This window comes from Python bivittatus, unplaced genomic scaffold (assembly GCF_059951505.1).
Source record: "Python bivittatus isolate LINGU-HERP-01145 unplaced genomic scaffold, Pbiv_v1 ctg000610_np1212, whole genome shotgun sequence".
NCBI classification, from domain to species: Eukaryota; Metazoa; Chordata; class Lepidosauria; order Squamata; family Pythonidae; genus Python; species Python bivittatus.
This window is the reverse complement of record NW_028277088.1, coordinates 1,627,678-1,654,066: the sequence shown is the minus strand read 5'-3', so window position 1 is coordinate 1,654,066 and position 26,389 is coordinate 1,627,678. Positions and strand designations below refer to the sequence as shown.

The following is a 26,389-nucleotide window of genomic DNA, read 5'->3' as shown; positions in this document are numbered from 1 at the left end:
TGCCCGGCTTGCGTTGCCTTTTGCTTTCCTTCTATTTTTGCACGCTGACAACTTTTGCAAGTTTATATACATGCGCATAATATATATGATTTTTGCAAGTTTATATATATGCATATTGTATATGACTTTTACTATAATTATTATATTTGTGTATACAGTAATATATAGACACTTCTCTCCCTCCCATCCCGGGCGAGCAGCTTTCTCCAGCCTGCGGCTTCCAGATGCCATAGACTACATCTCCCAGAATGCCTCGACCGTGCTGGCTAGGCATGCTGGGACTTGCAGTCCCCAGACCTTCGGGCTGCCCGGCCCCTCTGCTCCCGGGCCGCCTCTCCCAGCTGGACTTTGCCCGGGCGCAGAGCGACAGACGCTGCGCGCTTTTCTCCAGCGCCCCGCAAGGTAAGCAAAGGGCAAAGCCGCTGCGTCTTTTCCCGCAGGGATCCAAACCTGGCTTGGGCTCCTCTGTCCCCCGAGAGGGTCCGCGCGGTTTGCAAGAGGCAGCATCTGCAACCGGGCGCCCCCTAAGCTGGCAATAGGAAGTCAAGCCGGCTCTGAAAACCCGTGAAACGGGAACCAGAGGGCGATGAGACATTTGCAAAGGTGGCACCGTTCAATCCAGTGTTTTTCAACCTCGGGCACTTTAAGAGGGGTGGACTTCAACTCCCAGAATTCCCCAGCCAGCTTTGCTGGCTGGGGAATTCTGGGAGTTGAAGTCCACCCCTCTTAAAGTGCCCGAGGTTGAAAAACACTGGTTTAATCCAAGGGATATCCTTTGTCAAGTGGGGGGCTACCATGGGGAAGTGAGTTCAGTCTTTTTTATGTGTGTATCAGTGCAGTGCAATGGGTATAAAGTCTGGGACTAAAAGCAGGGAGGCCCAGGGTCCAGTCCCCCCCCCAATCACAGAAGCTCCCTGGGGGGACTTCAGACCCCCTCGACCAATCCAACTCCGCAGGGTTGTTGTGGGGAACCAAAATAGCCAGAAGGAGTGGAATAGGCACCACCGTGGGACGTAAATCTAACCAATCAATAACCTTCTTGCTCTGCAGATATTGATCCTGGGATATCCACCATCCACCGGCCGGCTCTGCAGTGGATCCTCGGTGGCTATAGGTGCCTCTGCTTTCATGAGAGCTGGAATTCTGCCATTTTGTCCTACCTCGCAGGGGGGTGGTGAAATGTTAGGGAAATCAGAGAGTGAAATGCTGGGGGCCCTTGAACTGTGCTAAAAAAAACCCTGCAAAAGCAGTGTTTTTGCAGCTGAATAGCCTCATTTGCAAGGAAAGGGGCAGCTAAGGTACTTGTCCTTGGCCCTCAGCTGGTCCCAAGAAGGCTCCAGATTATTAAGTTTTGCATTGATGTTGTTGTTATTATTATGAATGAAACATACATGCCGCCAACTCCCAGCGACTCAGTTTGCAAATCAAACTTCTTTTTATTTGATTTGCAAATCAGTTTGCAAATGATTTGAAACAAAAGCAAGACAATTAAAACAGACAAAACAGGGTAGAGGTGGCGAAATAAGGCCATGTCTTTATCTTTACCCCCCAACCCTGGAGCCAATCTTGCACTTAAAAGCAAAAATCTACTGGGTTAATTAACTTTTCTTCCTTTCCTGGTGCTTAAGGATTTGCGGATCTCAGTCCACCGCTACTGTTTCATTTGGTGAATTCCAAGTCAAAAGCACAGAAGACCCATTGTGTGTATGCACGCACACAGACACAAGCGTGCACACAGACACACCCACCCACAGACACACACAGACACACACAAAGATGTTCAGAAAGAGCAGGGTCAAAATGAAGCAGATTCCAAGCAAGGCTTCGAAGGCGGTGAGGGGGCTGCAAACCAAGCCCCCATCCTTTAACCAAGATCAGTTGGAGGAGAGATGAGTGGGCAGTCTTCTGATATCTGCAGGGTGCCACGCAGAGGAGGAAGTGGACTGGAACGGTGGCTTAAATTCTAAGGATGGAGGTTCAGGCTAGGCATCCAAAAGGATGTCCTGTCTGTAGGAGTTGGGGGCCCATGGAACAGGCTGCCCCATGACAGGGGGCACTCTCCTTCCTGGGCGTCTTCCCCCAGAGCCCGGATGGGCATCATCTGTCAGAGGTGCTGTGATGCAGTGTTTCTCAACCTTTTTTTTTTTGCCCCTGGCCCCCTTCCAACCTTGTTTTTCTCCTGTGCCGCCCCCCCCCCCACGTCCAGGTCCCATTATCTCTCCTGTGGCCCCCCGTCCGGGTCCCATTACCAGATATGGACGTGGGACAGTAGTGGGTGCGTTTTCTGCCGTCAACAACAGTATTGGTAGGAAAATACACTTTGCTTTTCTGTGGCCCCCTTGGTATGTGCCGTGGTCCCCCACTACATGTTTTTCTCTGTGGCCCCCTTGAAATAGCCAAGGGCCCCCAAGGGGCCATGTGGTCCCAGGTTGAGAAACACTGTTCTAGCGGATCCCAGACTGAGCGGGGGTTGGACTAACTGACCCCAAAAGGTCTCTTCCAACTCTAGGATCCTGTGGCTTGCTCTCCGATCACTCTAACCGGGCGCAGGGAACCTGGCGTATCCCACTAACCTGACTCCCGACTTCCTGGTCCTGGCTCCAAGCCGAGGTCTTCCATCTTTTTTCCCGTCCAGGAGATGTGGGAAGGACGGCGTGTGGAGGAACTGCCGACTCCAGCCTTCACGGTGGATCTGGACGTGGCGAAGAGGAATGCGCAGCGCATGCGGGAGCGTTGCCAAGCCCTGGGGGTGGCCCTGAGGCCCCATATGAAGACCCACAAGACGCTGTGAGTGGCGCTCTCCAGAACGGCTACTTTGGTGGAACGTCTCTCTTTTGATGCGCCGCTAGGCTTCCTTTCGGGGGGCCCCCTTGGGGACGCTCGGACGGTGCAAAAGTTGGACTGGTGAATCCATTCGAAGGCGATCCACTTGGGGAACCCCTTGGAAGGCTTTGACATGCAACGGCCTTTGTACATCAGCGGGGGCCCGATCCCGTCCCTGAGTCAAATCGATGTTTTTCAATTTTTGAATAGCGAGGTGTAACCCTTTGATGCTCCCCGTGGTTCCAGTTGGGCTGAGCAAGGTTGGAGTGAAGGTGGTCCCCCAATTCCACATACTGTCCTCCTAGTGCGAGCATTTCAAGGGCCCTGAGAAGCAAACGGATTTGAGGCCGTGGAGTTGCAACCTCTTCGGTGCCAGACTATTATGGGGTTCACATTCCAACTCAACCTGTTGGCAAATGGGGTGATTTTGAGCTGGTTCTTCCTCCAACCTACCTGCCAGAGCTGGTGCTGTGGGGCATAAAATTAAGAGAGCTCCCCTTGAACTGCCAGAGAGCAAGCATGGCTGGCTGGGGAATTCCGGGAGTTGAAGTCCACCCATCTTAAAGTTGCTAAGGTTGAGAAACATTGGTCTGCAGACTCTGCTTTCTTGTTGTAGGGTACCATAACAGATTCTAGAAATCCTATTCCCTCCCTCTTATACCAAAGACAGTCAAAGTGGGGTAATCTTGAGTTTCTTGCTCACCCCTTCCTGTTTTCCCGGGCTAAGCTCAGGTTTTATGAACCGTTGCACGTTTTCTTCCGGGCCACCTCCGTCTTCCTCTCCCTTGATAGCTTCTTTCCTCCGATGGTGTCTGTCCTCGTGACCCTTCCTCTTTTGGCATCCCTCGCAGGGAAGGCGGGCGCCTCATGACGGGGGGCACCCAGCGGAGGATCGTGGTCTCGACGCTGGCCGAGGCCCGCTTCTTTGCCAACGGCGGCTTCGACGACATTCTGTACGCGTACCCGCTGCCCTTTGACAAGGTGGAGGACTGTGCCGCCTTGGCCGAAAAGCTGAACGCGTTTCAGGTGATGGTGGACGGCCCCCAGGCCCTGGACCGGCTGAAAGAGAGGCCTCTGCGAACAGGAAGGGCCTGGAAAGTGTGGCTGAAGATCGATTGCGAAAATGGACGAGGTACCTGGTCTCCAGCGGGACGTGTCCCCTAGCCTCCTCTTCCTCCTCTCTGCCAGTCCGGGACCCCCAAGTCCTCCAGCCAGGTCTAGAAACACCTGGGGTGGAAAAGAAAGGACCTGGAACGGGGTAGAAAAACCAGAAATTTGGGCAATAGGCAGAAAGGGTAGGACTAACTTTCAGGGTGTCTTCTTGGGCGCACCCCAAGGTCATCCAGAAGGGTGTCTGAAAAGTCAAGGTGGCAACTGTGATTTTTTTCTTTACAAGCAGTGCAGAAGAGGGTCAGAGCCTTGATAGCACGCTTCCACCGGCCCTCTTGACCTTTTGGACAGCCCCCTGCAGACCTCCCCGGGGTATCTGCCTTATGAAACTTTTTCCCTGGGGAGAGATGCCTGCCCCACCCTTCAGGGGCCGCGAACTACTGAAAATGATTTTCCAGGTAAAGGTGGTTCTTGGGTCACCCTTACTGTTTTGCTGAAACAGCGGTTTGTTCTTAAGGACGGTTATATCCTTGTCACCGCTCTGGTCTCCTTGGGGAAAAATAATATTAGCATCAGGAAGTTAGGTGAAAAGCAATTTCATGAATAAGTAAATTAGCACGCTTCTCCGAACATGGTTTTCCTGCTTGAAGCAATTCGCTGCTGTGGAGTGGGGACCTTCCAGAGAGGGCTGCAGGGCGGGTCAAGCGGGGGAGCGACCGAAGCAGCTTCGTGCTGCCGTGGTGCAAGCTCCGCCCCTCTTGCACGTTTGTGGTGACGTCACAGCCGCTGACGAAACGCACTGATCCTGCCGATGCCTCTGCGTCTCTCGTCGGCAAGCTGGCATTCTCTATCCCGTGCCACCGGATACTTCGTTAAGATGCAGGTGGGGAATTAGGGGTGTTGCAGTCCTCGCAAACCAGAGGGCACCTGGTTGGAGAAGGCACGTTTAACCAGAAGTCCAGCTGCCTGCAGTACATAAGAAATGAGCCTATATTGAGGAATTATATGCTCTGTTGCTGGCCTTCCCCCTCTTCTTCCTCCTTAATCTGAGATCCTGCTTCCTTTTTCCTCCTCCTATATGTCAGTGTTTTTCAACCTCAGCTCCTTTAAGGTGGGTGGACTTCAACTCCCAGAATTCCCCCAGCCAGCATCCTGGCTGAGGGAATTCTGGGAGTTGAAGTCCACCCACCTTAAAGGAGCTGAGGTTGAAAAACACTGCCCTATATACTCAACAGAATAATCCTTATGAGGTAGGGTGCTAGTGATCCACCAGCATTTTTTAAGTGCCCGACTGCAACCAGCTGCCGCTCCTCCTCTTGCTTTCCCCAAGCTTAAGAAACTCTAAGATATACTTCTTCAGAAACTGGAGGTTTCTTTTGCCGGAACCCAGCATTTTTGCGTTTCTTAAAGACCTCAGCACCTTGTAGCCGTGCAGTCTTAAAGTCCTGGGGTGGACCCTGCGTGCTGGCCTCGATCTCCCAGGAGCTCTGCCCTACAAAGCCCGTGGTGTGGTCTCCCTGGAGGGCACCAGGTTGCAGAAGAGAACGGCCCCCGCGGAAATCACTGTAGGGGACTCGCTCCCTCTCTCTGCTTTATTCCAGCCGGCCTGAAACCCTCTGACCCCGCGGCCCTCCAGCTGGCCAAGGCGATTGCAGAGGGCGCGACGGAGCTGGCGGGCATCTATGCCCACTGCGGCAACTCGTACGGTTGCCATGGGGTATCTGAAATCCAGTCCGTTGCCCGGGCCACCACTGCGAGGACCCTGGAGTTCATGGAGAAGTAAGCATGCCGGCTTTCTCATCCTTCTGCTCCCTTAAACGGTTCCCCAAACACGCTCTCCAAAGGTGTCCATTTCCCCATTGCTCCCCACAAACCACGACCCCCGGGCTGCGCACATGGGGGGTTTCCCGGGGCTTGGAGGGCAAGTGCAGGCCCTTCTGTTTTGCAGTGAGCCAAAACTCTCTTTCCTGCAACTAGAAACTTAGCAATTAACTGCCCCCTGGCCTTCTTGCGGCTGATTGCGTCGTTTTGAAAACTCGGCCTGTGGGTGTGTTGGGGGGGAGCATGGCATTAATAGCATTTGGGTGCTTCCTCCCCACTGCCAAGTCAGATGCAGCTCTCTTTTGACCCTGGCAGAGGCAGACCCTTTCTGGTGCTCCGGGGGGGCGGGGGGCGTGTTTAGCTTTCCAGTCTCCTTGCGGGGAATCTCTCAGATTTTTCTGTGGCCGCCAAATTAATTGCAGACAGGAAGTGGCACCAACCTGGGGCCAGAAGGAAATAGGATGGGCAGGCAGGAGACAAGGATGCAATGCGTTCCAGGCCTCTTCTCTGCCCACATGTGAGGCAGATGGGGTGGGGGGGCGGGGGGCGGGGTAGAAAGGAGCAACCGAACAGCATTTCCTTTGGGGGACTCTGCGGCTTTGATGGGAGCGACAGGCCGAGCCAGAGGAGAACTAGACTTTTGCGAAAGGTTGCAGGAAGGAGGCTCGGCGTGAAATGATGCGGCTGCTCCCTCCTTTGGGGTGCAATTGGACGCTTCCATGCTGGAAACCAGCTGGCCCCGCAAGGGTTTGGAGGGATCCCGGAGGGAGCTGCGCTGCGCTGCGCTGCCCTGGCCGGCCTGCAGACCCGCCCTGATCTCTTTGCGACCCCCCCCCCCCCGGTAACGTCATGCCGTCAGGGCCTTCGGGGCTCCCCCAGCACGTGCCCAAAGCCTTGGAGGAAGATTTATTGCTTTGCTTGCTCACTTATTTATTTATTTATCGTAGTTATATAGCCGCCCGTCTCACACAAGGTGACTCTGGGCGGCGTACAACAATTGCAAAGAATACATACACAGAAACAACTGCGGTTACAAATAAAAAACTCTGGGAAAGGTTCCCGAGCAATCCGAGCGCCTCTCAGGGCTTCTTCAAGGGCTTTCTGCGTCTGCATTTGGCGTCCGGCTGACGCGCTGGAGGAATTGCTCAGTTCCTTATCAGGAGGGGGCCGGGGGGGCACGGGAACCGAGAGCCAGAACGGGGTCTGAGAACCGTTTGCCTGGACCCGGCGAGAAACGCAGGCGCCTTGCGGAAGATTCATGAAATCTGTTTAGTAAGAGGTCACTGGGGAGTGTTTTAAAACGATGACCTGTTCAGGATGATGAACGTGCTCAGCGCAGCTCCTGATGGGTCACCTGCTCCAACCCCCGCTTGATCCAGGGATCCTTTAAATCAGTGTCTGTCTCTCAGCCTCAGCGACTTGAAGGTGCGTGGACTTCAACTCCCAGAATTCCCCAACCAGCATGCTTTACAGTGTGTGGACTTCAACTCCCAGAATTCCCCAACCAGCATGCTTTAAGAAGGGTGGACTTCAACTCCCATATTCCCCAGCCAGCATGCTTTACAGTGCGTGGACTTCAGCTCCCAGAATCCCCCAGCCAGCATTCTTTAAGATCCGTGGACTTCAACTCCCAGAATTCCCCAGCCAGCATGCTTTAAGAAGGGTGGACTTCAACTCCCAGAATCCGCCAGCCAGCATGCTTTAAGAAGGGTGGACTTCAACTCCCATATTCCCCAGCCAGCATGCTTTACGGTGCGTGGACTTCAACTCCCAGAATCCCCCAGCCAGCATGCTTTAAGATCAGTGGGCTTCAACTCCCAGAATTCCCGAGCCAGCATGCTTTAAGATCGGTGGACTTCAACTCCCAGAATTCCCCAGCCAGGATGCTTTAAGAAGGGTGGACTTCAACTACCAGATTGCTGGCTGAGGAATTCTGGGAATTGAAGTCCACCCTTCTTAAAGTTGCTAAGGTTAAGAAACACTGCCTAATTGGCCCATCTTGCGGGCACTGAGAAAAGTCTCTTTTTCTCCTCTGGAGGTCCAGGAAGAGCCCGTTCCATCTCACCAGAGCATCCATCTCAGCGCCTTGAAGCCCAAGAACCAACCCAGGACTTAAAAGCCTTTCTGTGCTGTTTCTAAAGATAGTCTGCCTCTCCCTATGGAGGATCCACCGCCTGATTCTAACTCAGGGCCAGTTTTCCCCTCTTCCCTTCTCCGCATCTTTGGGCTGCAACATTTTTTATCCCTGCATTACATCTTTTCTCTCGCAAAACTGCATCTCGCTTGATCCCCAAACCCACCACCCACCAGGCCTAACAGGCTAACAGTCATCTGCAAACATCTGGTCTGGATGCTCAATTCCAGTTAAAAGGCTGTAAAAGTTGCTCCTCGGCTCAATTTTATTGCCCAGTGTAAATGTTAGAGGGTTGGCTGAACTGAGGGCCGAGGTATTTATTCCCAGGACTTCTCCGCACTCCACCCCCCCCGCCTCCCCACCCCCAGTTTTTCCCAGGATTTCAGGTGAGCTGATGTGCCTTTGAAGTTGCCTGTTCAAAGCTCCGGCCGGCCGGGTCCAGGTGGTGTTTAGTGGCCTTTAGCGACGTCTCCCTCCCCCCCCCCGCTCCGCTTTGCAGAGCCCCCCTTCTGCCCGCTGGGCTCAGACAAAGCCAGGGAGGGATTGGCACCTCATAGGGAAGAAAGGGGCAGAGGTTTTAGAGCTTGGCCGCCAAAGAAGGGAAGGGGAGGGAGGAGCAAATTGGAAGGGGAGGGGAGGGAGGAAGCAAATTGGAAGAAGCAAAGGGGGTCATAAACAGCCACCCCAAAGGGAGTTGGCAAGCTGCGAGTGGGGGGGGGGCTTTCTCAGCTTTTTTCCTTTCCCCCGCCTCCCAAAAAAGAAGAGAATAATGTTGCCTCCTTGGGTTCCTTGAGGCCCTCTAGTCCAGCCCGTGCTCAGGACAGGGACCCCAATGGGGGCTGCCCCGCCTCCACTTGACCCCAGCTGGCCCACAGGATCCCCCCAGCGCCCTCAGCCAGGGTGCCCGCGCTCAGGCGTCTCTTCCCCCTCCGCTTCCTTGGGTATTCACCCAGCCTCGGCCCCCTTGAGCGTCTGCGCCCCGCGAGGCTGGCTGTCAGACTCTGTGCAATCAATCAATCAATCAATCAATCAATCAATCGCCCTGCTAGCTTGCTTGCTTCGTTTCTGCCATGACAGTGATGGGGCGGGAAGGGTGGGCGGTTGGGCATTAGGCGCAGATGGACGGTTATCTGGCTCTCAGGAATGCCCAAGGCCGTACCAGCGTGAGACCCGGAGAGAACCGGTGGCGTGCACAAAGACGGGGGTGGGGAGATGGGACTGGGGTAAAATTGAGTTTTGGCGCGCACGGGACTCAGTCCCAGCAATGCTTCAGAGCTGTGCCCTGCTTCTCCAATAAACGAACTTTCCTTTGAACCTGCCTTGGTTTCAACGGGAGTTGCTTTCCTTGGGAACTGAGGACCGCGGTTCTTACATATTGCTGGAACTGACGTTTGGATTTTAGCCGGAACGAACGTTGCCAAGGAAAGTCGGGTGGATTTGCGTCGACCAGAGATGACGGGACGGCGGCGGGGCAGGGGCAAGGGCAGACGCCGGTCTCGATTCCAAGAGACCGGAGAAGCGCCAAAATATGATACTGCCTCGTCCTCAAGAAAGAAATCGATGGGCGTGGGAGATGCCCGGGGGGCTCCAGGTCGAAATGGAGAGCCAGAACCCTGGGCTGCCGCACTGGAGGCCCGCATGAGTAAGATGGAGCTCCAGATTACTTCCGTGGCGGACGACGTGAAGTCCTTGAAGGGAATGCTGGAGAAGGTACTGGGCGACCGGGACCGACACTGTCACCCCGATCCCCTCACAACTTCAGGGGACAGCGAGGAGGCGAGTGAGGAATCCTTACCCAGTGAGGAGGAGGAGGAGGAGGAGGAGGAGGAGGAGGAGGAGGAGGAGAGAGATCCCCCTGGCAGAAAGAGGAGAGAGAAGAGAGGCCCGCCGCAGCAGTGGGGGCTGAAGAACTTCGGGGGGAACCCCGGCCAACTGGCGTGTTTTCTGACCCAAGTGCGAATTTACATGGAGAGATGTGGCCACCTATTCCGGAACGATGTGGAGAGAGTCGCCTACGTGTCGGCTTTCCTGAAGACCGGGCAGCGGAGTGGGTCCTGGAACTGCACGAGGCGGAGGCCGCGGAGCTAGCAAACTTTGATGATTTCACGAGTGCGCTGCGGGAGCGCTTCGAGGATCTTTTCGCCATCATGAAAGCCAAGTCGAGCATCAAGCACATTAAACAAGGGGATCAATCGGGAATTGCGCTGGAGTTCAGGCGGTTTGCTGGCGGAAAACTCCAGCCGCCTGCTTTAAAGCATGCCCAGAGGCAGGCGGACAATCCCGGGCGTGAAGACTTACTGCCGGTGAGTCCCCTGATGGTTGAGGTGAGACTGCGGGCATTAAAGACCAGCCACATGGCGGATCTAACCGCGTTACTGCACTCTGGCTGCTCCTGTTGCTTTATAAACCCGGTTCTTGTGAATGGACTTGGACTAAGGGTGCAGAAGTTAAAAAACCCGATTGTTTTTACGCAGCTGGATGGGTCGCCAGTGGGAGGGGGCCCGGTCGAACTTTATACCGAAGCACTCGAAATGAGAATTGGGACTCATAAAGAGACTATACGGTTCCTAGTAGCTCCGATCGCTCAGCTTGCGCTAGTGCTGGGTCTGTCCTGGTTAAGGCGGAGGAATCCCCAGGTGGACTGGGGAACCCGGAGCCTGGCATTTGAAGATGGTTATTACAGAGTCCCTGAGCGGATCGGTGCCGGCATGCCACGCTTGGAACTAGCGGCAATGTGTGTGGAGAAGCGAGTTGTTGTTGTTGTTCAGTCGTTAAGTCGTGTCCGACTCTTCGTGACCCCCTGCACCATTTCGCGCCAGGCCTTCCTGTCCTTCTGTGCCTCCCGGGGTTTTCTCAGTTTCATGCTTCTTGCTTCGGTGATGCCATCTAACCATCTCATCCTCTGCCGCCCCCTTCTCCTTCTGCCTTCCATCCTTCCCAGCATCGGGTCTTCTCCAAAGAGTCCTCTCTTCGCCTTAGGTGGCCAAAGTATCCGAGCTTGAGCTTCAGGGTCAATCCTTCCAGTGAGCATCAGGGCAGAGACTTCAAAGAGGCGTTTGGCGAAGCGCTTCTGTTCCACGTGCGGAGGAGAGGGGCGCCGTGCGGGGAATTGCCCGCAAAATCAACTCCCGCGGGCTGCCCCGGGAAGCAGGCAGGCGGGGAGGTCTGCGAAGGGTCCCAAGCCGGAAAGGAGAGGAACAGCTGCTCCGGGAGCAGAGGGACCGCCTCGAGCCCCATGGATGGCGGAGAGTGAATCCTCCGAGGATGAACAGCATTTTGAAGTCAAAGAGATTTTAGATGCGAGAAGACGCAGAGGAGAAGGACAGTTCCTCATTCAGCTGAAGCATTTCCCCAAGTCTCAGGGTTGCAAAGAAACATGTGAGAGCACCACAGTTGCTTAAAGACTTTTATAAGAAATACCCTAACAAACCAAAATGACAGTTGCATTCATGCTGTAAAAATGTAAACTTGTTTTAGTTCTATCTAATCCCTCTACAGGTCTCCGTCCATGAAGACCAAAGTGAGCCTTCTCTCCAGGGGGGCGGCATGTTAGAATCCACGCAATCAATCAATCAATCAATCAATCAATCAATCAATCACCCTGCTAGCTTGCTTGCTTCGTTTCTGCCATTACAGTGATGGGGGGGAGGTTGGGCGGTTATCTGGCGCTCAGGAATGCCCAAGGCCGTACCAGCGTGAGACCCGGTGGCGTGCGCAGAGACTCAGAGACAGAAGGCGGGGGGTGAGATGGGAATGGGGTAAAGTTGAGTTTTGGCGCGCGCGGGACTCAGTCCCAGCAATGCTTCAGAGCTGTGCCCTGCTTCTCCAATAAACGAACTTTCCTTTGAACTTGCCTTGGTTTCAACGGGAGTTGCTTTCCTTGGGAACTGAGGACCGCGGTTCTTACACTGGCTTTGCAAAACGCTCAGGCACCATGCAGGGCCCCCCGAGGCTTCTGGAGGGGAGGGGAGGGGAAAAGGCTGGGGTGCTGCAGCGGTGGGGGGCTTCCTTGCAGGGGAGTTGCAGGAGCGGGGGGGAGGACCTTTGCTGGCAAAGCAGTTGTGGGGCAGACCTAGTTTATTAGACAATGGGATTCAAGGTAGCTGAACATCGAGGGAGGGGGAACAGAAGGTGCGGGAAAAAAAGGAAGGAAGGAGAGGAGGAGGGAGGGAGGGAGGAGAGAGGAGGAGGGAGGGAGGGAGGAAGGAGAGAGGAGGGAGGGAGGGAGAGGAGGGAGGGAGCAACACCCTTGGCCTGTTATATTCTCAAGCCAAGGCAGGCCGCCCTGTGTCTGCCTCTCTGTCATCGAATGTTTAAGGCTCCAGTGACTCCCGCAGGGCTGTGCGTTGTTATGGCCGAAGTGCAGCTGCTCTCTCTCTGCCTGGTCTCCTGCCTCGAAGGGTGTGTCAGATGTTTTCTGGCAAGGCTGGAATTCAGGTCAAGCTCGTGTGGTTTTCCCGGGCAAGCAGGCTTTTCCTTCCCAGGGGAGGGGGCTGATTTTCTAAAGCCCCCTGGACCTGCAGCCCCGAGGAGGAGCAAAGGCAGTGCAAATTCCTCCCTGCAGGAGATCCATGAGTAAAGATAAGAAAGAGTCCCCTCCGGTTGTTCCCAGAATCCTTCCACCCCCATCTGAGACAGTAGAGGCACCCATTGGCAACTTCATTGAGAACGGACCTCACTGAGGACTAGCCTCCCGCAGAGACAAATACACTCACTACAAATGTTGGTGCTTCGGTGCTTCTTTTCTGCAGAGCCTATGGGGCAAATAATTAAAGCTCCATTCTGCCCCCAAATAACCTATGAAAAAAACCTGGAAAGGTGGGAACAGACATTTATAATATTTAATGTTGATTTTCAGGGGGTGTGTTTTCTTTTGTTTCATTTGTTTCTTCTAACAGTTTCAATGCACCTACATCACTTAGAGTTGCTTCAGAGATTGGGGTGGTGGCTTATAAATCAATTAAATAAATAAATCGTGTCCCACGGGATCCCCCGTGATCATATTGCCAACATTCAGTGACTTCTTGCAGTACAGATGGCACAGAGGCGCGATTCTTGGGCTTTTTACCAACCTGGGTAAACGCTGTGTTTTCCTTGGCTTTCTACCTGCAATAAGAGCACCCGTTCTGATTCCCTCTTCCCCGTCCCCAGGCTGCAGGGAGCCGGGCTGCCCTGCCCGGTGGCCGGCATCGGCTCCACGCCCTCTTGCAGCCACCCAGTGCCCGAGATGGGCAAACTCGGCGAACTTCATCCCGGGAACTACATCTTTTATGGTAAGCTGGAGGAGAGCAGCCGAGGTTCACCCCTTCGGACCCCCCCAGCCCCTTTCCGAAACGGGCCTTGGCCTCCTTGTGGACCTCAAGGGGTCCCGCAGGGCCCGGTGGGGCCCTCGAGACGGCGAATGCTCCCCTCAGCCGTGGGGCCATCTAGCTGACCTCTCCTACCCCGTCTGTGGGGCTGGGTGCCCTCCTGGGTTCGCTCGGCAGGCATTTCCAGCCCAAACGGATACGCTCGCTCTGCTCTGTAGCCGACCTGACCCTTTCCACGTGTCGGCCTCCCCACCTCAGGCGTTGTGCCAAAGACCGTCCCAAATAGAAGAAAGTCCGTGCCAAAAAATAAGGGGGAACAATGACAATGAAAATCCTGCCGGTTTTTGTTAGGAATGTGCTGCCCTTCGTCCGTGCCGCCAGAAAGAGGCTTTGCAGCTTCCGAGCCGAAGGGTGGCCCATCTCTACCATCCCCTTTCATATATATTTATATAGTATATACGAAATATTATATAGATATATATATATAGAGATATATATATATATATATATATATCTATTGCACTTGAGATATATATATATAGATATGTAGATATATATATAATATTTCTATTGCACTTGAAATAGATAGATAGATAGATAGATAGATAGATAGATAGATAGATAGATAGATAGATAGATAATATTTCTATTGCACTTGAGATATATATATATAGATATGTAGATATATATATAATATTTCTATTGCACTTGAAATAGATAGATAGATAGATAGATAGATAGATAGATAGATAGATAGATAATATTTCTATTGCACGAGATATATATATAGATATGTAGATATATATATAATATTTCTATTGCACTTGAGATATATATATATAGATATGTAGATATATATATAATATTTCTATTGCACTTGAAATAGATAGATAGATAGATAGATAGATAGATAGATAGATAGATAGATAGATAGATAGATAGATAATATTTCTATTGCACGAGATATATATATAGATATGTAGATATATATATAATATTTCTATTGCACTTGAAATAAATAGATAGATAGATAGATAGATAGATAGATAGATAGATAGATAGATAGATAGATAATATTTCTATTGCACGAGATATATATATAGATATGTAGATATATATATAATATTTCTATTGCACTTGACAGATAGATAGATAGATAGATAGATAGATAGATAGAGAGATAGAGATAGAGATAGAGATAGAGATAGAGATAGAGATAGAGATATATATTTCTATTGCACTTGAGACCAAAAGGCAATGTCAATTTATTCCCTTAAGAACAACCCTGCAAGGTAGGTTCAGCTGAGAGAGAAGAAGTGGTTCGTCCGAACTCATCCAGTGTGCTCCGTGATCAAAGGGGAGGGGTGATTTGAACCCAGTTCCCCTCAGTCCTGACTCCTTTGCCCCCTTTTACTAGCGAAACCCATGCTTCTGAACCTTGGCCACTTGAAGATGTGTGGACTTCAACTCCCAGAATTCCCCAGCTAGCAAGCTGGCTGGGGAATTCTGGGAGTTGAAGTCCACACATCTTCAAGTGGCCAAGGTTCAGAAGCACTGGAGTGAGAGGATCTCCCCGGCGCATTGTCCTTCTTGTTCTTGCTACATCAGTTCTGCCCTTTTGCCAAGACTTCAAGGCAGCCTGCTGAGCCTTCCCTCCTCCCGTCCTCTCCACAACAGCAACGCTGTGAGGTAGGCTGGATGGAAGACCACGACTAGCCCAAAGACCCTGTCTGAGAGCAAACTTGGTCTCCCCAGCCCTGGACCCACCACTCACGGCTTCCCCTTTCCATTTTCCTTCAGTGGGGGGGAGGCCATGCCCCCCCAGTCCTGCATGGGAAAGGGGAATCCCCTAACTGATGGCTGGACCGTCCCATCTCTTTCCCTTCCAGATGTCCAGCAGATGATGATCGGATCCTGCCAGCTGGGGGATGTGGCCGTCCGGGTCCTGACACGCGTGATCGGCCACTATCCGCACCGCAACCAGTTGCTGGTCGACTGCGGGTGGACCGGCTTGAGTCTCCACAGCCTGGGCCAGCTCCCAACAGGCTACGCCCTGGTGGAAGGCCATCCGGACCTCAAGTAAGGACCTTCGTGTCCCAGGTGGTTCCTCCTCCCTACCCCTCTCAGCTCTCCCCTCCAACGAGGTTGGCTTCCCACAAGTGCCCAGCGCTGTCCCCTTTGGGCATCTCCCTGGCCTGGGGTCATCTGGTGTGTGGGGCTGTGGTTCCATCATCCACCCCAGGCAGCCATGGAGGGTGAGAGGCGTTGTCAGCATCACGCTGTATCTGGAGAGCATCAGGACCCGGAAGGCCTGGTCTTCTGAGAGGGGGTGATGTGTGGAACAGGCATCCAGTGAGTTGAGCCTGCAGATCCATGATTAATTTATTGGTTACATCTTATCTATAGCTAATCTATCAGTCTGTCTGTCTGTCTGTCTGCATCCATCCATCCATCCATCCATCCATCCATCCATCCATCCGTCTGTCTCTATCCATCTATCTATCTATCTATCTATCTATCTATCTATCTATCTATCTATCCATCCATCCATCCATCCATCCATCCATCCATCCATCCATCCATCCATCTCCCTCCCTCCCTCCCTCCCTCCCATATCTGTCTGTCTGTCTATCATCTTTCTATTTTCTATCATCTCTTATCTATCTATCTTTATTAAATAACTCTTTATCTAATCAATTTATCTATCTCTCAGTCATGTAGCTGTTAACTATTGCCTATCTCTTTTATCCAACTTTATCTATTACCTATCTCTGTATCTATCAATCATGTTATCTACCTATAAATCAATCTATCATTTATCTGTCTCCCTATCTATCTATTATCTGTCTGTCTGTCTATCTATCTCCCTATCTCTCTATCTATCTCATTATCTGTCTATCTAAATAGTATTTATAGGCTGCCCCAATCCATATAGATGCATAATTAAAAATATAATACATTTTTTTAACAAAATCAAAATACTAATAACATTCAAGTAACTGTGATGCCAAACAGAGCCACAGGCCAAAGATTCGCTGGAACAGTAACGGGACCCCTTCAGCTTCTTCCTAAAAGCAAGGAGGGTTGGGTCCCCCTTTACTTCCAGAGATCAGGTGGGGTCACCACCAAGAAGTCCTGACATCCCCCCTTGTCTCAAGGCCCTCCTTCCTCAACTTTTCCCCTACAAGAACAGCAACCCTGTTGGGTCGTTCTCGCTCTGCCAATTTTTCTTCTATAACGACAACCCTGTTGGGTAGACTGGTTGGAGAGAGGGGGACTGGGCCAAAGTCTCCAGTGGCGGTGGGGTGCAGGGTCTCCCTGCTCCAAGTCCAGCGCCTTCACTTCTACCCACGCTGACTCTGGGGCTACCCACAACTTGTCCAAAGTCCCCCAGGAGCTTCCATGGTTGAGGGGGCACTGGAACCCGGGTCTCCCCGTTCCTAGTTCAACGTTTTAAGCACTGGCTTCTCTAGGTGGGTCGATTCAGAAGTTTCCTGCCATCGATCCCAGATCCATTGATCCCTTGGCACCCCCTACCCCACAAGCAGCTTTCTCCAAGATCTGAAACCAGATCTTTTCCCAGCAGCTACCTTCGCACAGCACCCTTGACGTGGGGGCCAAATGAACCCTGCTTCCAGATCTCCCTGAGGCAGTGAGCCAAAACACAAGGATTAAAATTCACCAAGCTTGACGTGCCTTGTGAAGGTAGCTGCCAGGCGTCCCCCTGGGCTGACGAAGAGCATCGTGAGAAAATTGCCTTTATCCCTGTGATGCTCCTGTGGGCCGGGGCTGGGAGGGATCACCGAGAAGGGGCCAAGAATGGCATTGCTGGAGTTGCCAGGCCACTCCCGTTCGGCAGCCAAGTTGCCGTTCCAGGCTCAGCCCCTTAAATGGACCCTCACAGCCTTGGGGGCATCCGGCCTGGCAGTTTTGGAGGAGAACCAGAACGGCTGGCGTGGGGCTGGCAAGGCTTCAGAAAGGCGGCTTTGGAAGAAGGCGCCGAGGTGCTGGTAAGGCGGGTATCATATCCAGAAGGAAACCCACGGCTCCTGATCTTCCTTCGCAGATTGGTGGGGATGACTCAGGAGCACGGAAAAATCGAACCCATCACCGGGAAGCTGGATTTTCCCAAGTTCCCTCTGGGCAGCCTGCTGGCGCTGGTTCCTTATCACGTAAGTCTGGCTAGAAACGAACAGACCCATCCATGCAGGTTTGCCCCTGGCATCTTCAGAAGCTGCATTCACACAACCCATTTATCCTGGATTCTGAATCTCCCATTTTCTGGTTTGCACAACGCCCAGAACCTTAAGTGACTAATCTGGCAGTGTTCACATGACACTCAGTCACAAAAAGCCCTCACCAAGGTTAACCCTTGGCAGGTTTTTCATGTTGTGGGAAGGCATCTGCTGGGCCTTTTTTTGACTTGGGAAAGTGTGTTTGTCAGACCATGTTTCCAACTGTGTCATTTTTCTCTCTTTCTCTTCGCTTTGCATAACTTCGGGACCGACCCTCTGCAAAAACGATAGGCGTGCGCCACGGCCGCTATGCACCCTCTCTTCTTCATCCACAGCGGGGGCCGTGTGGTGGAGACGTGGAAGCCGGTCCGAGGCTGGTAAAAAGACACGATAAAGAAGACCTGCAGGAGGACCCCTTGCTCTTTTGCCTCCGTAGATGTTCTCCTGATGCTCAATCGATGCCCACAATCGTTCCCACCCCAGACCTTTCACCCTCCTGCAGATGGCGCAGGAATGCCTGTAGCTGGCAGGGCTGAGCTTAGCAAGGTCTGAACTGGGGACGTAGCCGCACAATGTGTGTAAAATCCACTCTGTTGCTATTCTGTGTCGGGCTGGGAGACCACGGGCGGCTGAACAGTCCTTGGAGAGCCAGTTCACGCCAAGCCATAAATGGCTGCTTATAAAGACTTGCCAAGCCTCAGTCTGCAAAAAAATTCTATTTGGGAAAAGAGAGATCCATCTGCCAGTACGGATTGCATCCGGTTTACTGAAATGTGTGTAAAGTCATAGAGGAAGGAGGCCCCCTCTTTGGACGAAGTGGAGGATTAGGGTTAGGGGAGTCCACCACGTGCGATGAATGCTGGCTAGACGGGCTTCTGCCTGATCCAGCGTGGTCTCAAATCCAGTTTAAATCCTTTGCATTTTCCAAAACTGTCACGCCAGCCTTTGTTTCACGTTGTGGACTGCCAGATGCATTGAGACACCCCGCAGGTTGGAAACTGAGGCAGCCCTCCTAGGCAAAAAACTGCAAGGGGGGGTCCCAAAAAAGGGGGCGGAGCTTCAGTCATGATGCCACGCCAGCCCTCTTGCAGATTGGACACCCCCCTGAGGACGCCCCTCTCTTTCATTGTCACTCCTGTGACCCCAATATTCAGGCTGCCCCCCCACCTCAAGGCAGCCCCTAAGCATTGAGGCACAGAGGGGAGATCGGGCTGCCGGGAACTGGCCCGGCCCCCGCTGGCAGCCATTTCGCCTGGCAGCCGAGCCCACGTCTTGTGGCAGCGGGTTCCACAGGTAATTGCTCAAATGGTTGAGAAAAACCTCCTCTCGTCAGCTGGAAATCTACGGATTTCAACATCTTCCACCGATTGGGTGGCTTCTGATTCTAATGTTATAGGAGGAGAAAAATCTTTTCCCTAGACAGGGGGGTCAGAAAAGTCAAGATGGTGACCCCAACCCTGCATCTAAACCCCAGCCTGCTTTTTATAGTATATGCATCTTGACTTTTTTGACCTCGTCTCTCTGGACCCCCCGCTATTCACCCTTTCTTTACATGCACGGCTTCATAAACCTTACTCGCATCTCTTCGTGAGCATCGTTTCCTTGTCCTCAAAGGCACTCGGGCCCCCGATCATCTTGGGGGCCCTTTTCTTAATGTTCTCTGGCTCCACAAAGTCCCACCTGAGACGTGGGGGTCAAACCGGATGCAGAATTCAAGAGGAGCAACATCACAAACATCATCTTGCGGTGGGTTTCTTCCTGGGCCCCTGATTGAAGTTAAAAAAAAAAAATGGGGTAGTCAATCTGATTGAAGCAAACACTGCTGAAAGTTTTTTTCTTTCTTTTTTAATATGGTAGTAGTGGGTTTCTAGTTGCAAATTTCTAGAAAATAAAAATAACCTCCTGGTATCCTGTTTCAGAGGGGAGCATGCAGACCAGGTCCTAAAAGGTTTCAAGCTATATTTGAACTGTTTTATTCTTTAATTTTGCTTTAGCTCACGCTTGCATTTCCATTCATGCTGTTTAAAGAAAACCTCACGAATAAAGCTTCGATTTGGATTCGCTCGGCTGTCAGTGGGCAAAATCACTTTTAAATACCAGCTGTGCTCAGAAAAAAACAACACTCTTTTTATGCTCTTTAAGCCCTCCACCTTGGATTTCTTTCTTTTCAACTTTGAGAAGAATGGGAGGCCAGAAGAATTACAAGAAGACAGAGATCCTTTTTTTAATTAAACATTTTAAAGAAAGAATATAGACAAGGAGAGGTAAAAGAAATATAAACAGAATAAAGGGGTAGTAAGGGACAAATAATAACATCTAAAATGTCATGGAGATTAGTTTTCCAATATATTATTAATTACTTATGAAATTATAAGATGCATTAGTTCACTTTAAAAACAGGTCCTAAGAATCATTCTTAAGCTTTAAGCTAACACAGTGTTTCTCAACCTCAGCAACTTTAAGATGTGTGGACCTCAACTCCCAGAATCCTCCAGCCAGCATGCTGGCCAGGGGATTCTGGGAGTTGAAGTCCACCCATCTTAAAGCATGCTGGCTGGGGGAGACTGGGAGTTGACGTCCACCCATCTTAAAGCATGCTGGCCAGGGGATGCTGAGAGTTGAAGTCCACCCAACTTAAAGCATGCTGGCCAGGGGAGTCTGGGAGTTGAAGTCCACCCGCCTTAAAGCATGCTGGCTAGGGGATTCTGGGAGCTGAAGTCCACCCGCCTTAAAGCATGCTGGCCAGGGGAGTCTGGGAGCTGAAGTCCACCCATCTTAAAGCATGCTGGCCAGGGGAGTCTGGGAGTTGAAGTCCACCCATCTTAAAGCATGCTGGCCAGGGGATGCTGGGAGTTGACATCCACCCATCTTAAAGCATGCTGGCCAGGGGATGCTGGGAGTTGAAGTCCACTCATCTTAAAGCATGCTGGCTGGGGGAGACTGGGAGTTGAAGTCCACCCATCTTAAAGCACGCTGGCTGGGGGATGCTGGGAGGTGAAGTCCACCCATCTTAAAGCATGCTGGCCAGGGGAGTCTGGGAGCTGAGGTCCACACATCCTAAAATGGCTGATGTTGAGAAGCACTGCTATAACGGATTACACGGATTTGCCCCACACCCAAAATTTGGGTTTCTCCATGCACAGAGTCTACACTCAGCGCCATGGCTGCAATTTACTGTCTGCAATTCACGGCGGCTTGGGGCGCTGGGCAGTGAGTCACCTGGGCTCACGCTGGCTTCTCGGAAGGAGCAGGAGGAAGCGTCTTATCTCTGGCCCGGGCGCCCTCCGAGCAGCTGCCCTCCGCACCCTCCGGATTAGGCCGAGGGGAGGAGGAACAAAGCCGGGAGGGCGTTCACGGGGCCATCTCGGACTTCAAAAGAGGATCCATAAAATTCCAGGGGCCTCTTCTCGGTGGGGGCCGATTGCACCTTCTCCGCCTCTCTGATCTCCCCCAACGACCCCTTTGAAGTTTCTCTCCTCCTGTCTATTGTTTCCCTCCTTGGCATCCTGCGGAGAAAAAAACACGCGCGTGTTAATTCCCCAGCGCGAAGGGGTGCAGTCGGGGCGTGCAGGTAAAACAGCCCGACCAGAGGCTTTAAAAGCCCTGCAAATGGCCCGCCAGAGTTGGGCCGCCGGAATTGCAAATCCCCCTTTTCCCCCCTTTCTGACTCCGAGGCATTCTTGGTGGTTCGGATCAATTCTTTGGCCGTTTGGCAAACGGCAGTCGGGCCTCTTCAAGGGTTTCTTCCAGGGTCTCCTTTCTAAGGGCTTATTTTATATTACTTTATGGCATTTATTTTTTTATACAGTTGGCACCACCCCAACCCATTCAGATTCTGGACAGTGTGCAAGAGGTGATGATAAAAAAAAACAAAAATAATCCAATAGGACAGTGTTTCTCAACCTTGGCAACTTTAAGAGGCCTGGACTTCAACTCCCAGAATCCCCCCGCCAGCATGCTTTAAGATGGGTGGACTTCAACTCCCAGGCTCCCCTGGCCAGCATGCTTTAAGATGAGTGGACTTCAACTCCCAGCATCCCCCGGCCAGCATGCTTTAAGATGGGTGGACTTCAACTCCCAGAATCCCCCCACCAGCATGCTTTAAGATGGGTGGACTTCAACTCCCAGACTCCCCTGGCCAGCATGCTTTAAGATGAGTGGACTTCAACTCCCAGGATCTCCCAGCCAGCATGCTTTAAAATGTGTGGACTTCAACTCCCAGAATGCTGGCTGGGGAATTCTGGGAGTCGAAGTCCAGACATCTTAAAGTTGCCAAGGTTGAGAAACACTGCAATAGGATAATAAAATGCAATGCAATAGATTGAAGGGAGGCTCCAGAAGGTAGTCAATCTTGGGGGGCTGAGCCTGAAAAAGCTAATCAGAGTCTGACTTTCTTGGTAGTAGGATGGGAGACCACCAGGAAATCTGAGAGCTGAATAGCAGACTGCAAAATAAGAAAAAACCATCCAAAAAGGTGATGATAAACCACTTGCATTGTCCTATGCGTTCATAAAGTCACCAGGGGTCAAGTCTGACTTGGAGTTTTTTCCTTTTCCGTAAGTATTCCAATCTAGAGAAAGGGATTGCCCGGAATTCCATAAAATAATTCCAAGCTGTGAATCTGGATGGGAGACCACCAGGGGCTGTAGACTAGACTGGAAAGGAAAACGTTTTTAAAATATATGAAAGGAATGGCCAAGCCAAAAAATGAAGACATTGGCAAGAAAATTACGTTCACGTCGTGGCATGCATTTCACTGGAGGGCATCTCGGCTGGTTGATGTTCATCCAGGGTTACAGGAAGATTCCCCCATCAGAGGCTCTTCTTCTAAGCTTGTGGTTTTCCCTACTCAAGGCTTGCTTGAATATCTCATTTAAATTCTTAACGTCTTCAGAATGAGCCGGTTCATCAGTTTCTCAGCCAGAAGAACTGCCTTCCCCCTTTCATCCAGCAGAGCTTCCCAACTTCATCTCCAAAACCTTGCAAGCTGCAGGCAGGAGCACCCACATTTCAAGAGGTTTAGGGTTCTCCTGCAAGGTTGGCTTGTGCAAAGAGTTATTGTTAATTTCTACTTCGTTGGGGGGGGGGGCTGTTCCCATGAGTATGGGGGCCGCACGCTCCAATTTGCCAATTCTTGCTTTATACCAATTCTCTTGGCAACTTTAGGAGGTGTGGACTTCAACTCCCAGAATTCCCACGTTGGCTAGGGAATTCTGGGAGTTGAAGTCCACACCTCCTATAGACTCAAAGTTATCCAGGATGGTGCAACCTGCAAAAAAGAAATGGTTGGGCAAAAGTATCTCTTTAGCCCCACCATCCCAGATCAAAGCATAAGCAAGCTGATGATCCCCAGATCACTGAAATGAAAAAAGGCAGATTTCCAACAAATTGTGTCCAATTTTTATTTTTCTTAACAGTGACTTCTTCCAGTTTTACTCCACTACACAACCTGTTCCATGGATATTGGGAGGTTGACAAAGGCACAGAGCAAGAAGACCCAAGAGATGCAGTGGCCAAAATAGACTGCATCTGTGTCTGTTTATTAAATGTATACTCTGCTTTTCTGTCTGCACAATCCCCCTAACTTGTTTTTTTTATTCTTTTTACTTGTGAACTGCCCAGAGTTACTCAGATAAGATGGGCAACCACACAAATCAAATCAGTAATAATAATAATAATAGTAATTACTATTACTATTGTAATATATTAATATATTACTTATATTAATATATTAATATATTAATGACTAATAGTAAGAGTAGTTACCCTAACTGCAAGAGAAGGAAGACCAATTGAATGTAGCTTGGATTGATTACAAGAAGGCATTAGACTCCCTGCCACATGACTGGATAATCCAGTGCCTAGAAATAGCAGGAGTCAATAGAAAGATCAGAAGCTTTGGGCAAAGATCGATGGCACAATGGAAGACACAGTTGCTGGTCAATGGCGATAGACTGGGAGAGGTTAACATCAAGAGAGGAATCGCTCAGGGGGACTCACTATCACCACTGCTGTTTGTCATTGCACTGATTCCTCTGTCAACGATACTGAACAAGTCAGGCCATGGCTGTCAAACATCAAAAATGTCTGCCAGGTTATCCCACCTCTTTTGCATGGACGATCTGAAGCTCTATAGAAAAACACCAACTGAAATAGAATCACTGCTCAACACGGTCCAAACATACAGCCAAGATTTGCAATGGAGTTTGGACTGGACAAATGGGCCACCCTGACCATCCACAGGGGAAAAATAATGAAAGCGGAAGGAATCAAGATGCTCAATGGGAATAACATCGAGAGTCTGGATGAAGAAGATCACCACAAATACCTGGGCATCCTTCAGGCTGACAACATCAAGCACACTGAAGTCAAGAAGAAGGTTAGTAGTGAATACATCAGAAGAGGGAAGAAGATCTTAAAGTCCAAACTCAGTGGCGGAAATACCATCAAGACGATTAACACCTGGGCAATTCCAGGCATTAGATACACAGCTGGAATAGTGGACTGGACTCAAGCAGAGCTAGAAGCCCTGGATAGGAAGACCAGAAAAACGATGACAATGAATCGTGCCCTTCATCCATGCAGTGTCGCTGACAGACTCTACTCACCAAGGAGCATAGGTGGGCGTGGAATATTAAAGTACACCAGACAGTTGAAGAAGAAAAAGGGCATTGGAAGAATATCTGAAGGACAGTGGAGAAGACGTACTGAAGCTAGGACACCATGAAGGCTTACTGAATACTGAAGAGACCAAACTGGCCTACAAGAAAGACCAAATGAAGAACAGAAAAGAGACGTGGCAAGGCAAAGGATTACATGGCCAGTACACCAAAAATCTAGCAGGCAAAGCAGATCGCAACAAGACCTGGCAACGGCTTAGAGCAGGAAAGTTGAAGAAAGAGACAGAGGGGCTCATTCCGGCTGCACGAGACCAAGCCTTAAGAACCAAGGCATACAAAGCCAGGCTTGAGAAGACAGCAACCGACAGCAGATGCCGCCTCTGCAAAGAAGCTGAAGAAACAGGGGACCACCTAGTCAGCTGCTGCAAGAAGATCGCACAGACTACAAACAACGGCACGACAAACTAGCAACAGTGAAGCATTGGAAGATCCGCAAGAAATACCAATTGCCTGCAAACAGGAACGGGTGGACCACAAAACAGACAAAGTAATAGAAAATGAAGAAGCCAAAGCGCTCTGGGATTTAAGAATCCAGACAAACAAACACCTGCCACACAATACCCCAGACTGAACCCTTGTTGATAATAAAGACCAAGAAGTCTGGATAGTGGACACTGCAAGATCTGGAGACAGAAGAGAAGAGAAAGAACTGGAGGAAATCACAAAATATAAAGCCCCGCAAATACAAGTTGAACGACTGTGGCAAAAGCAAGCAAAGATAGTCCCAATAGTAATAGGCGGCTTGGGTGCCATCCCAAAACATCTGGAGCACCCCTGGAAGACCATCAGCATTGACCAAATCCCCATCAGTCCATTGCAAAAGACAGCTTTCCTTGCAACAGCTGTGACGACACCTTTAACACCATCAGACAACCACATCTGCCTATCCCAGATTCTTGGGAAGGACTGCATAGGTGGACAAAAATGCCAAATCCAGTCTAAACATCTGGCTGACTGTGTGGCCAACCATAATAAGAAGTACCAGCGTCTAGCCCATGCTGGCTGATTTTATTTATTTCATTTATTTATTTTTCAAATTTATGTATGCCGCCCATCTCACCATACAAGTGACGCTAGGCGGCCAGACTTCAGGTGATCCTGAAAAGCTACGTAGGATTGGAGCTGTTCAGTACTTGGATGGGAGACCACTAGGAAACCCCAGGGCCCATAGACTAGGCTGTGAAGTTAAAAACCTCCCTGGCAGAAGGGAACTTTGTTGTGGCCAAGAAAACTACAGGGCTGAGTCCACAAAGTCACCAAGGGTGACTGCGAGGAGACTTCATCTTTTAATCCTAGCAAAACTGCCCGGAGGGGAAGATAAGGGCGAGGCAGGGAATTTGGAAGCGGGGGGGGGGTTGCCCATTTCCTGCTCTTCAAAGCCCGCAAGATCAAAAGCACAGGCCTTCTGCTACCCTTGATCCAGCAGGGTAACAGCTCCCTCCTGGATTCTGCAGGGAGGCAGCAGAAAGTTCTGATGGGGGGGACACCCCCCCGACCCACAAACGCAAGGCTTCTCGGAAACAAAGGGGGGGGGGAGAACGCAAAAGGCTTATCTTCACTCAGACCAGCAGCATTACAAGCAGTTTGTCCGGTGCCCTAAAGTTAGATGGATGATTGATTGATGATAGATAGGTAGGTAGGTAGGTAGGTAGGTAGGTAGGTAGGTAGGTAGATAGATAGATAGATAGATAGATAGATAGATAGATAGATAGATAGATAGATAGATAGATAGATAGATAGCAAAAGAATGAGAGAGATGGATGGATGGATGGATGGATGGATGGATGGATGGATGGATGGATGGACAAAATATCTTCATGGAAACTCTGATAAACCTTAATAAGATCAAATTATACTGTTTTCTCTCATTCACAGGAGCTTTTTCTATGCTGGTGCCTGCTACAAATGAGGCATACGCAGAGCAAACCTGCTGTATTAAACCCTCGCCTTCACTATGTCCACTCTAAAACTAGACTCAGCACTCGTGGGTCTGCTTCCACTACCTAGCTGTGAACACAGTTAACCCCTTTTCAGGGCTCCACCGATATGCAGATCCAGAGAGGAACCACCCGGGGCTGGGTTTGCACAGCTCCAAACCACAGGCAAGCTAAGCGAGTGTGGTGTGTGTTTTTGGGAGCAGTTCGCCTTGTATTGACTTTGTGTGTCTCTCGTAACCAGGGAACAAAAATTGCTTTCCGAAAACCAGATTTTCCTGTACCCATTTTTCCACCAGCTTGCACAATCATGTTCTCGCTAGCACAAAGATTAAACAATATT

At 50.8% G+C, this 26,389-nt stretch overlaps 1 protein-coding gene across 4 annotated transcripts; it reads left to right on the top strand.

Moving 5' to 3' along the window:
• Positions 1-281: 281 nt before the first annotated feature.
• On the top strand, positions 282-19,493 carry LOC103056254 (D-serine dehydratase-like). Of its 4 annotated transcripts, XM_025170466.2 has the most exons (9): positions 282-402; positions 1,051-1,114; positions 2,636-2,787; positions 3,675-3,955; positions 5,535-5,712; positions 13,040-13,161; positions 15,087-15,276; positions 17,264-17,369; positions 17,724-17,964. In XM_025170466.2, exons 3-9 carry the CDS (start codon positions 2,639-2,641, stop codon positions 17,811-17,813), a joined length of 1,116 nt encoding a protein of 371 aa, XP_025026234.1. In that variant the 5' UTR covers positions 282-402; positions 1,051-1,114; positions 2,636-2,638; the 3' UTR covers positions 17,814-17,964. The 4 variants fall into 4 exon arrangements, with proteins under 4 accessions (XP_025026234.1, XP_088006457.1, XP_088006458.1 ...); XM_088150331.1 differs by lacking the exon at positions 13,040-13,161 and having other exon boundaries at positions 17,724-19,493; XM_088150332.1 differs by lacking the exon at positions 13,040-13,161 and having other exon boundaries at positions 2,510-2,787; positions 17,724-19,493.
• The last annotated feature ends 6,896 nt before the right edge of the window (positions 19,494-26,389 follow it).